Source organism: Zootoca vivipara, chromosome 7 (genome assembly GCF_965207765.1).
Source record: "Zootoca vivipara chromosome 7, rZooViv2.hap1.1, whole genome shotgun sequence".
In the NCBI taxonomy this organism is placed as follows: domain Eukaryota; kingdom Metazoa; phylum Chordata; class Lepidosauria; order Squamata; family Lacertidae; genus Zootoca; species Zootoca vivipara.
Genome location: NC_142590.1, coordinates 33,610,070 through 33,623,118, shown reverse-complemented (window position 1 = coordinate 33,623,118; position 13,049 = coordinate 33,610,070). Strand labels below are relative to the sequence as shown.

The 13,049-nt window shown below is 39.1% G+C and overlaps 1 protein-coding gene across 3 annotated transcripts in view; it reads left to right on the top strand.

Annotated features, from left to right (window-relative positions):
* MIER1 (MIER1 transcriptional regulator) overlaps positions 1 to 8,920 on the top strand; it is a 38,930-nt gene extending 30,010 nt beyond the window's left edge. For all 3 annotated transcript variants that reach the window (XM_035121362.3, XM_088673930.1, XM_035121363.3), the window contains 4 exons: positions 2,412 to 2,506; positions 3,114 to 3,241; positions 5,519 to 5,658; positions 5,988 to 8,920. In XM_035121362.3, the coding sequence (XP_034977253.3) occupies positions 2,412 to 2,506; positions 3,114 to 3,241; positions 5,519 to 5,658; positions 5,988 to 6,313 (689 nt within the window). In that variant the 3' untranslated portion in view covers positions 6,314 to 8,920. The remainder of the gene's footprint in view (positions 1 to 2,411; positions 2,507 to 3,113; positions 3,242 to 5,518; positions 5,659 to 5,987) is intronic.
* Positions 8,921 to 13,049: the final 4,129 nt, after the last annotated feature.

Sequence of the window (13,049 nt, the reverse complement as noted above, 5' to 3'; positions counted from 1 at the left end):
GCAGTGGTAAGACAAAACTCAAAAGGCATACACAATTATTATACCTTTGGGAAACGCTGCCTCAGAATATAGAATCAGCATTCAATATGTCTTTAACAGGTTGGAGAACTGGGCCAAAACTATCAAAACGCATTTCAGTGGGGACAAATGTTTAAGGAGGATATAAAAAAGCTGGAATCTGTGCAGAGGAGGGCAACCAAGATTTATCAAGGGTCTGGAAACCAAGCCTTAAGATAAACAGTTGAGGGAGTTGGGTATGTTTAGCCTTGAGAAGATAGGATAGCCATCTTCAGATATCTAAAGGACCAACACAGAATGAAGCAAGCTTGTTTTCTGCTGCTCTAGAAGGTAGAATCTGAACCAAAGGATAAAAATCACAAGAAAGGAGATTCTAAATAATCATTAGGATGACCTTTCTGACAGTAAGATCTGTTTGACGTTGGAGTGGACTGCTTCAGAAGGTGGTGGACTCTCCTTCCTTGGCGAGGAATAATCCGAGTTTGGATGGCTATCTGGCAGAGACGCTTTAGCTGCCTTGTAGATCTCTCCCAACTCTAGAATTCTGTGATTCTAAAAGTTCGTTTCTTTAAATATAACTGAGTCCTAGTAAAATTGTCCAACTATAACCTGTAAAATTGTCCAACTATAACATATATTCAGGTAGGTAGCCGTGTTGGTCTGACACAGTCAAAATAAATAAATAAATAAATAAATAAATAAATAAATAAATATTGACCGATAGCACCTTAGAGACCAACTAAGTTTGTTCTGGGTATAAGCTTTCATGTGCATGCACACGAAAGCTTATACCCAGAGCAAACTTAGTTGGTATCTAAGGTGCCACTGGACAATTTTTTAATTAATTAATTAATTAATTAATTTCTATAACATATATGCCTAAGTAGATTTGATACGGCAACTATGCACACATCTGTCTCATTCATATACAGTATAAAATGGAGGTGGGATTAACATTTATACTGTGTTGTAATACTGTTAGGGGAAAACAATTTAGAGATTAAAGCAGTAGAATACAACATTAGATGTGATCTGGAAATTAGATAAGATTGCACAGGGTGCAACAAGGCAAGCAGTTCGCTCCCCATTTGTGCTTTTTGTGTAAATAGTAAACAATCCCCTCCTATTCAATCTCTTTCCACCCATCCCCCCAAAGTTATGGTTAAGAGATGTCTGTGTATGACTATGTATATTCGCTAATTTTTTTACTTATAGCTGAGGCACTGTTATTGGGTGGTTCCCTAGAACAGATGAATGGGAGGTTGCCTGCTCTAGATGAGGTTACACTCCCTCTCAAGGAGTAGGTCTGTAGCTTGGGGCTACTCCTGGGTCATTTGCTGTTGGTTGAGGCTCAGGTGGCCTCAGGTTGCATAGAGCGCCTTCCATCAGCTTCGCCTGGTGGCCCAGCTGCACCCCTATCTGGACAGGGATAGCCTAACTTTAGTTGTCTGGGAACCTCTAGGCTAGATTACTCAATATGATACATGGGGCTGCTTCTGAAGGCACTTTGGGAACTTCAGCTGGTGCAGAATTCAGTGACTAGGGTGCTCATCAGGACACGATAGCTTGAGCATATAATGTAAATCCTGTCCCAACTACACTGGCTGCCAGTTAGTTTCTGGGCCCAATTCAAAGTGTTGGTTTTCACTATAAAGCTTTGAATGGCTCAGGAATGCAATAATCTCAAGGACCACCTTTCTTGATACCGTATTGGCCTGAATATATGCCTCACTTTTTTTTCCAAATTCCAACTGTGAAAAGTTAAAGTGCGACTTAAATTTGTGACCTTATAAAAATGGGCTTTGACGATATCGATGCTGAAACAGACATAAAGTAAAAACGGAACAAAAAAATATGTTTTATTGCCAATTTGCTAGCTCGAGACTGTTCATTTGTCATTTGCAGGTGCGAGTGCCTGCGGAATTGTAGCAATTGAATAGTGATTTGCCATTTGAGCGATTGTATGGGCTTGCAAGATCAAAGGCTTAAATGGGCTCAGAGTTACAATTCTACCAACCGTAGCGCTTTTCAGCCTGTAACCCAATTTTAAGGGAGCGGCTTATATTTGGCTATTGTATTTTCCCCCCTCCCCTCCCCTTGAATCTTAAAAGTGCAGCTTATTTGCGGGTGTGGCTTATATTCGGGCGAATAGGGTATATACCAACCTGGACTCTGCGAACATCATCTAAGGCCCTTCTTTGTGTGCCCCTTCCATGAGCATTTTATGGCCTTTTCAATGTTTTCTTGTTTTTGGTTTATTATGTAATTTGTGTTCTCTTTTTGTATTTTTATGTTGTGAACCACCCTATGATCTTTGGATGAAGGGGTGGTATACAGATAAACTAAATAATAATTTCATTTATATGCATTTATATTATGTTTCTTAAATTTAGAGGAACTATCTGTCTGGACTGAAGAAGAATGTAGAAATTTTGAACAAGGATTGAAGGCTTATGGAAAGGATTTTCACTTGATTCAGGCAAATAAGGTTAGTGAATTGAGTAATGATTTAAAGACCAAAGTGCAATAAACCTGGGTGTAGAACAAGCGACTGAGTAGTCCAGAGCAAAAATTGCCTTAACACTGCATATCTGTTTCTGAGCAAGACCGTGCTACCGTGTTTCTCCAAAAATAAGATACCGTCTTATATTTATTTTTCCTCAAAAAACCACACTATGGCTTATTTTCAGGGGATGTCTTATTTTTTTTCCTCCTCCTGCCGCGGCCGGCATTGCTGCTGCGCCTATCACTATGTCTTATTTTCAGGGTATGGCTTATATTCCTTGAATACTTAAAAATCCTGCCACGGCTTATTTTATGGCTACGACTTATTTTTGGAGAAACAGGGTATTTACCCTATCTAGCTTAACATGTAATGTGGTGTTTTGGGAGAGAGAAGCAAGGGCAGTTTACTTGGCTGGTCATTCAGGGGCACTCCCCTAAGGCAATCGGCAAGGTGCTAAATCAGGTGTTAAATCTGCCTAAATACCCCCATTTTAAATAATCCCTCAACTCCAAGTCTGATCATCTCAGAGTGTGTTTCTTAAGTTTATATAGAAAGCAGAGTAAGTATTTGGTTTACTCATTTTTCAAAGGTACGGACGAGATCTGTTGGAGAATGCATAGCATTTTACTACATGTGGAAAAAATCGGAACGATACGACTTCTTTGCCCAACAGACGCGATTTGGTAAAAAGAAGTACAACTTGCATCCTGGTGTAACGTAAGCTGTAATCAATTTTGGTTGGTTTTGTGTGTGTGTAGAAATGGGGAATGAATCTGTGCTCTTCCTAGTCAGAGTTCCGCTTACAAGGAGCCAGGTCTGTCTAAGTCTAGCATTCAGTTAGATTCTGATCTAAGTCCAGCAGGCTGGCTCTCCTAGCACACCAGCACTTGTCTGTCTTTTATACCTGGCAATTATTAGAATTATAATTGGACAGCTTACAGCATATCTAAAAACATAGTAAAAACATCAATCATTAAAAACCTCCCGATACTACAGTACCTAGCAATGTAATGTCAAACCAAGGGAGTAGAGTTCTATGAAAAATAGTAGCTGGCATAATTGTCTCCAAGCAGTTTGATTTATTAGACTTGTTAGTTGCTTGTTACACAGAAGTTTGCTGTGACTTACAGCAAAATAAGCTTATATAAAACTAATTTTGGAGTGAGTGAGCTTGATGGAGACTTCAGTTTAAGAATGTGTATGCCACCCTCCAATGGAAAAAGGCAATAAATAGTTGTTGTTGTCTTGTCCAGTCTTGTTTCTTTAGCAAGTAGGAACAATATTGTTTCCACAGTTGTTGCAGTACTGCTTCTTTCTACAATTGATGTCCTTGCAAAATTTAAAATAAATTTGTACATAGACTGCTGTGTGCTTTCCACTAATGTTTGTCTTACTGGAAGGATGTTCTAGAGCAGTGTTTCCCAACCAGAGGCCATATGCCCCCCCCCCGATATTCCAGTGGGGCCACAGGTGAAAATCGCATAAATGGGGCACCACAGCACGAGGGGCCACAGTGGGAAGTGAGAATTGAAGAGGAGGAAGCATTTTTTTAAAAATCCTGATTGGCTGACTGTCCACTTGGTCAATCACAAGCGAGTAGGGGGGCGGCCTACCAGGGCCTAGTGCTCCTTTTTGCCACGTGCATTTTCTTGGAGCCATCCTGGTTTCATTTCCGGTGGAGAGGGCGATCACTCTACTCCCATTTTGACTAGTAGAGCCCGCGATCCAGAGCCCCCAGGTCAGGTAAATGCGGTAGTGGGGTGGCAGTGGGTAGGGCTGGGTGAGCTGCTAGGGCTCGGTGGCAGCCTGGGCCTGACTCTGCAAGCCACAGGGTGCAATCCACCCCAGCCTCAAGTGGATCAGAGCTGTCTGCCCAATTCTGCAATGCATGGGGTGAAATCCACCCCAGTGCCTAGCTGAGTGGGGTCGTCTGTGCTGCTGACTTGCATCAAGTAAATAACTGTGTATTCATTCAGAAGAATGCCACACTGAGTTCAGTGGGCCTTACTCCCAGGTAAGTGTGAGGCTATAGTGTTTTATCTAGGCAGCCAGGGCTCCTCCGGATGACAATATCTTTTTGCAGCAGGTCAGTGAGGACCACTTGCTTTTTAAAATTCTCCTATACAGAACTCTGTGTGCCTTTTGGATTGTATATGTAGGTTTTCCCCGTGTGTTAAATAACTAGGGTCAAATAAGTGTTTTTAATTTTTATAATACATGGAATATGGATCTCCCTCGGGATGTTCTGGACTCAACTTCCAGGGTGGTCTCTAAGCAAAGGTTGGATGGCCATCTGTCATGGATGCTTTAGATGAGTTTCCTACATTGCAAGGGGTTGCACTATAAAAATGACTCTCGGGGCCCCTTCCAGCTCCATGATTGTATGCTTTTCTGCTTCAGCAATATTTCATTATGTTCCTATCATTTATGTAATTGTATTTTGTATAAATTATAAAAATTATAAATAAAACATGTTCTATTTACAAACGAAACATTTAAATAGCTACCTTTCTACCAGTAGGAGGGGTGTGTGCATGGGTGCAGCCAATATTTTTGTTAGGGGGCAGGACCTCAGATTGGTATTGATTTTTACTTATTTTGGGGAGCAGCTGCCCCCCTAGGCTACACCCATGCGAGGCCCCAGGAAGGAAACAAGATTAGAAGGGGCTACGGTCAGAGAAAGGTTGGGAAACACTGTTCTAGAGCAAGGGTGGAAAAATTGTTTTGTGGGTGGGGCTGGGGGAGTTGAATTTCCTCAAGGGTAACCTGTCAGCTGCTGCATACCAAGCAATGGATGGGATCAGAGCCAAAAGTTGGGTGGTCTTAACCCTCTTTTCTGTTTCTGCCACCCACATGGTCCTATTTCTCCCCTTTTGCCACCCTGTTGGTACAGCACTTTGAACAGAAAATGAAGATCCTGGTGGCAAATAATTATATTTGACTTATCTGCTCTATCCATGCTGAAGAGCAAATGTTTTCTTTGTGCCTTTAAAGGGATTACATGGATCGACTCTTAGATGAAAGTGAAAGTGCTGCATCTAGTCGGGCTCCCTCCCCACCTCCCACAACTTCTAACAGCAGCACCAGCCATTCGGAGAGAGAGGACAACATAACCAGCAGCAGTAATCAAAATGGTATGTAAAATTTCTATGTCCTTAGTATACCTGATATCTCTTAATCTAAACATTTTCCAAAGCTCATTGCAGATATCCCATGGGGGTTCTGAACAGTTCAATAATCTACTCTTGATTCACAAAGACACACAAGTGGTGTGGTGCTGTAAACTCAAATGGGAAATTTGATAAACTAAAGTGGATTGCGGCAATTACATAGCCTCTGTATTGATAGAATTTACTTATGTTATGCCTGTAAATGGTCATAAGTTTAAGTACCAGTACTTGTTCCAAAATGCAATTTTTACAGTCCTTGCTCATAGTCTTTCTTTGTTTTCCTTATGATATAGGTGTATCCACTAATGGGCCAGGTGAACTATCAAGTAAAGAAGAAGTGAAAATTGAGGGATTGCACATAAATGGACCAACAACTGGCAAAAAAATCCCTCTTGTGGATCTTGATACAAATGGCTATGAAACTGAAAACCTTTCCAATCATTCTAAACATGCTCATTCAAATTCAAAGAATGAAAATGATCCTGAAGAAAAAAATGAAAGACCTGCAAAGAGGAGAAGAGTCAATAGCAATGAAAAGGAGAGTCCAGGTTCCTCAGAGATTTACCCAGAAGCAGTGACCCATGGAAAGTTTGAAGAACAGGAGATGGTAGATGACTGAATGTTTGGCTTTATTCCTTCAAGCAATTTTTGGGGTGTCCAAAATTTTCAGGGTTGGTAGGTTACCCTTACAGATTTAAATCCTTTAATATAATTTATTGAGATTTTGAAATACATTTTGGTTGCTTCCTAATCCTGACTGAAGAAGTTACAGCATACCTTTAAAATCTTGAATAATACATTTAATTGGAGCACGTTCTATTGAAAAGGACTGCTTCCTGTTTAGCATTTCAAGGAAAACATACATAAACTACTGTGCAAAATACACTCTGGAAAGTCATCAATGTCAAATTCTATAAAGTAAAATTGTAAAGCAGGATTCATAAAACAAGTGAGGATCTGATAATAGTTTATCAGTCCATAGGAAGAGAAGCAATGTTGGGTGGTTAAGGAATGCCTGTAAATCCTGAAAGTTGTATGTGAGAAAATATTTTTTTATATATAGAAATATTTAAAAATAAACCAAGTCAGGTTTGTATATGTAAAATTGTTGACATCAGTGATGTCTTTCCATATTCTTATCTGGATATAAGAGATACATTCTGTATTTTTCCAGATTCTTTGTAGCCTTTGAAAGATTTTTACAATACTTAAGTCATGATTGAGCTGTAATTTCTAAAAACAAGTGTGTAATTTTCATAACTTGTACAGTATGGTAAACTTTTACGAGATTTGATCTGTCAGCTTCATTTTATTTTGCTAAAGCTTTTTTATTAAAAAAAGTAATAGTCATGTTTCAGAAAGCGGTAAAAATTTTAAATATTTAAAATTCACACCCAATTATGAATATCATAATTTTTCAAATTTCTATCTTGAGACAAATGGTGACTTAGAATTTTGGAATTTAGGACAATGCTTTGATTGCACAAGTGTTCTTGCTTTTATAATTCTTTTTCAGATTTATTTTTATGATGAGACAACCTTAAATGCTTTAATGTTGCTAAATCTTGTTAGCCAAGGTCAGGCATTACATTGTCCATTAATTATTTGTACATTTCAGTGAGCACAGTGTAGTTGTGAAATGGGTCTGTTAGCCTTGATGAGGAACAAATGCACAGCTCATATTTGGGCCTGATCATACATTCCAAGGAATTCACTTGGATTTATGCTGCTTACTGTTTCTTAGGAAGCAGAAGTGTCTTTGAATAATTACTGCATATATATGTATGAATATGCCTGTGTCTATGAGGTACTGTAAAGGCTGGTAACCTTTTTAAACAAATAATTTGCTAGACAGAAGTCCTTGACAATGTGGCAGGAATGGCCCCAGTAGCCATGATTCCCATCCATAAGTGGATTTGGATAATGGCCATGGTAGAGGTTTGCCATGTTTGTCCCTTATTGCCATGTAAAATGACTCATGGGAAGTATTGTTTTTGTTGCTTTTACATCAGGCTATCTGTAGTTTTCTCCATCTACTTGTCTTGAGGCTTGCTTTAAAAGTTACAACCATGCTGTTTCAAGTTGGCCCGATAACTCTGTACCTTTGCAAAATGTGTGATGTTTGGTCTTAATTATGTGAACCTCCATTTCATTGTAGATGTCACTTAAGTTATTTAATTATTAATAGAGCCCCCTGCTTTCTCCTGAAATGTTTTGGCAGAATATGTGATCTAACTTACAGGGCTAATATTTATTGTCTAGAACTCAGAAGCAGTGTATCTCCCATCAGACATGACTTGCCTCTATAGATTAAAGCCTTCATCTTGTAAACTGAACTGCTTTTGGGAGGTGACAAAGTTGGCAAAACCCAGAATTGTTACAATATGGGAATCCAAAGTTTTCATAGCCTCGTATCAAAGATTGTCTCTATAAAGTATGTTAGAGCAAGGCAGCACAATGCTTTTAGAAATCTTTATTGCAACTATTTTTCTTCCTTACCTATATATTTTGCAAGTGGAAATGCTTGCAAAACAATTCATAGGAAAGTTTCTAAGTATATTGTTCTCAGGCTTGTAAGTAAAATATAGCACTGTGTACATTTTCAGAAATTTTACTTTGGTCTTTGATCTTACTTTCAATGGTATGCCTAAGAAAAGTCCTGACATTCCATAATCAATATGTAATGCTCAGCTGTTCATTAAGTATTTAATTGTAATGTGCATTTTGTTTATCCAGGTGTTTATACAATATTTTATTCATGTTCTTTAAAATGCAGCCACTATAACTTGATAAGACATTGCACTAGTAGTACTATTTAAAATTCTAGTAATATAGTAACCTGTTCAAAAAGCTTTCAGTTCTGTTTGGAAAAGAAAAAAAGACTGCTTCCAAATTGGATTGAAAAGTCAGTGCAGCTTGTGTATAGTAATTGTAATGTATATTTTTGAGCACTATTGTGTCATGATCCATGAAGTGCATTGCGTGCAGTCTGAATCAAACCTTCAATTCAACAGGTCTGACTGTTGGACTTTATAAAAGGGTTTAAAGTGATATTTTGAAAGAAATTAAAAATTTGCAAATTAGTTTTTATAAATTTTTCACATAGTACTTTTGCACTGTTGGTAATCCCTGTGTCCCTTCCCTAGTTCGCCATCTGCAATTCTGGAAAAGCTGATTACAAAGTATTTTTTTAAACACATTGCTTACATAAATACAACTGAATATATTAAGAGTGGAACTTCTGTTTATTTTAAGAGAAGCTTGTGTCACTAAAGCTTGTGGAACTTTTCTGATGGTGTATTTGGACTATTCAGTAGTAGTCTTCACAGCCTTGCACATTGAACTTTACATGCGTGTTATACTGATGTATTATTAACATTTCAAAACAATCCAGGTCAGGAGAAGAGATTCTTGAAGCCATAGCTCTATGTTTACTGTATGATCAGCCATGACTGCTATGTTACAAAGCATTATGGGAAACAACGGAATCCATCACTTATTGACATGCTGCTGGGGTCTTGAGTGACAATAATTTGAGTCAAATGCTATTCAAACAAAATTCATTATCGAAGTGGTGAGTAGAATAGTACACCTATATTGTGATACACCAACCAGATATACTTCTTTGCAAACATTACCAGTAATACATTGACCTGTTACTGAAAAAGAAACTGGTTTTGGTTCTGATGAACCCAGTAATAAAACCAACAAATTTTAAAACTGAGACATGGAAAAATTGTCCCAAAATTTATTTCTAAGCCAGTACAAAAATACATATGGACATAAAATTCCTTCTGGTTTCTTCTTGCTTACAGTATATAAAGCCTACAGAATATACATTTTTTAAAAAAAGTTGACCCTTAATGCTAGAATTCTCAATCTCATAAATAAATTCTATTTAGGAAAATAGTTAAGAGGAAAATTAACAGCATACAAAATAAACTAGTAAGAATTTTATTTACCTTCCCAGTGTATGTAGTATCTTCTAGAACTTGGCACTGCAAAGTTTTTATGAAATGCAAATGCATTCAGAACAATTTTACATGATTTTTTTAAAAAAAATCTCTGTAACAAATACCCTGAGAGCAACTTCCTCAGTACAGCAGATTAAAGAGAAAAGAAATGCAAGAATTTGATTGTATCAGGAGTTCATTATACATAGAGGACATTTTCTGTAGTTGGGCCATGCAAATACTTTTATTTGCACAAATATTTACATATATTATTCTCTATGAACTTGTGTTTTGCAGCGTTTCGTACTTTTAGGCAGGACTCTTGTGCAAGGGAAGTAGACAAGAAATGACGTGGTGAGTAATACCATACATAATTGCTAGTTGTAAAATTTATGTGGTGTTTGTTTGAAGTGAATGGAATGCCTTGTATTCTGCATAAGAAGCCAGTATACTCTTTCCTAAAAAAATGAATACTTAGGCAGAATTCTCAGTTGTTTAGATTTGAAGTTGGTATGGAAAGTGAAGTATTATAAAGTGGCTATAGGTAACTGCTACCATGATTGTACATGGTACAAATCCAACCTAAAAGATACACATCATTCATTTCAATGAGGCCCCAAAAGAAGCTACAGGACTCTACTGAAATGAATGGCATTAGTGCAACATGACTTTCTGGCATGTTCTTTCCACTGGTTTGCAACCAGTGATTGCAGCTGTAGAAGCCCAACTCTCTAAAAAGCAAGTATGTATGAAGTGTGCAACTGGGGGTTATATACAGTGTTCAATATATGTGCGCACACACGTGTGCGCATGAACACACAATATATTGAGGTAATGAATGGGAACAGGGTAAATTAAACTGTATTAAATTAAATTAAACTGTAACATGCAGCTTCAGATCAAGGTGGCTCTTTAGTATTTATGTATCTAGTATCTCCTGTTTTCAGCCCATAATGTATATGTTAAAATTTACCTCCTTTTTAAGTCTCTTCTCAGTAGCCAACAGCATGTGGATTTTTCCTTTTGGATAAGGCGTGTTCATATTCAAAGCATTGAAAGGTGGGTTTTTTTGAAATGGGTGGAAAAGGGCATCACACACTGAGAAACATACTAAGGTTTATAAAGGGTTTTTCCCAATGTTCTGCAACATGCATACCAATGCCATAGAAGCAGAGAAAAGGGTAACGGCTGCAGATGCAGATTCCAGAGACAATATATAATTTGACTGAGGGTATTGGCTTCAAGCTCTATGTTGAACAAAAAGATTCCTGCATTGCAGGGGGGTTGGATCAGGCATCCCCGAACTGCGGCCCTCCAGATGTTTTGGTCTACAACTCCCATGAACCCTAGCTAACAGGACCAGTGGTCAGGGAAGATTGAATTGCAGTCCAAAACATCTGGAGGGACGAAGTTTGGGGATGCCTGGACTAGATGATCCTTGTGGTCCCTTCCAACTCTACAATTCTATGTGTGTGCATATATGAAGGTTGTGTTTGCGCATCAGTATGTTTTAGTCTGAATGGGTAACTAAAGCTCTTCCCCTAACATTGGAAGGAGTAACCCAGGGGTCCCCAGACTTACCGTGCAGTAGGCCGGTGCCCGCCGCGCCGACCGCGCGGCGGGCCGGAGGGCGGGGGAGTGCGCGCCCGTGCGCATGCGCACACGGGCGGGGAAAAATCGCCGAAAATCGCTTGTGCGCATGCGTATGGGCCTCCCCCGACCCGGAAGTGCATCAGAAATGATCTCTTCTGGGTCGGGAGAGGCCCATACGCATGCGCACAAAGGATTTTCGGAGATTTTTTGCCGATTTCTAAGATCGTCGCCGCGCCGCGCGCCGTAAGAGCGGGTGGCGGCGGCGGGGGTCGCGGGCCGGATTGGGAGGCCGATTGGGCCGCATCCGGCCCGGGGGCCGTAGTTTGGGGACCCCTGGAGTAATCGATCATGAACCCTGGCATTACATCCAAGCACATTGAGTGTTGGATTTGCCTTACCAGGATTGCTGGCATGAGCTTAACACTAACTGGGGATCACTGGTGCTAGAGAGGATGAGCAATCTGTGTAATCACAGTACACAATTAACTATGATTTATTATGTGCAAGCTGGGCCATTTTTATGTTGCATTAGATAATACACACCCTTGTTTCAAATTATGCTTGAAAGTGCACCAGGCCTTGTCCTCTACAATCTCAAAAATCTGTTTACTGGCGGAACATTTCCAGTTGCTGGGAGTTTGGCTTCAACTCCTGGTTTACCTCTTTGCTTCTCCAACAAATGAAACTTCCCTAAACTTTGCAAAATAGTAATTGCATAATTTATGTCACATTATTCAGCTTTTTTAAAGTGCAGAATCTGGATTGAATAGAGACCTTTACTCTGGAAATGAACATGTACTGAAGTTTAATCACTGTAAAAATCATTGGTAAATGTCATCAACTAGGAGATGACCTACACCCAAAGAAACCAATCTGATAAATTGCTTCTTTTGGGACTGCAAAGGTAAATCTCAGTATTAGTCTTAGTTGCATCACCAACCTCCGTTTGATAAAAGGTGCATAAGACATGGGGGTTAATAACTGTAGCCAAGGTTCCTTAAATACAGTGGTGCCTTGCAAGACAAATTTAATTCGTTCCGCGAGTCAATTCGTTTTGCGAAAAATTCGTCTTGCAGGGCATTCGTCTTGCGCGGTACCACTGTACTGTGCATTACTAAATGATGCTTGAAGGAACATGATACACCAAGTCCCGAATGTATGAAGTGGTATGTAAAGTTAAGTATGGAATGTGTTAGTTTTTGCTGGTCCAAAGTTCTAGCTTCCAAGCAAATTGTCTTGTTGCTGCCCTTTAACCAAAGTTAAGGAAAACAGCCTGTGAATGAGCTACCGTCTTGGAACATTTTCACCATGGAGTCTAGATTAGAACCCATTCATCTGGCTCATGAGAAGAGGCTGGCTGTTGCCTCATCTGGCTTTAGTGCCATTAGCATGTGTGGGCAGGCAGCAAAGTTCCTATTTATGTTGAAGTGCTTCTGTTGGCTGCAGATCTTGAAATTTCTCTTCCACACCTGATGAAATTGTTGGTGATCTCTCTACCTATATAATCTGATGCTTCCCTAATTAGCAAAGCCAATTCTATTTTGCATTTTAGTTAAAGGCATTTAAAATCTCTGGCACTTACAGATTAGCTGTAACACTCTTGTTTTTAACAGACAGAATTAATATATTGAATAGACCTTGTGTTCCTCAATTTCTCCATCTAAATTTATACAAAAATGTCTCTATTTTCAGAACTTCTTAAGAAAAATGCTGTTAAAAACAGTTTCTAATAGAACTTGGGAGTTTTGGCCTCTCTAACCTCCGTCAGTTTGTTAGTCTTGGATACACAGGGTGGAAGTACCCAGGTGG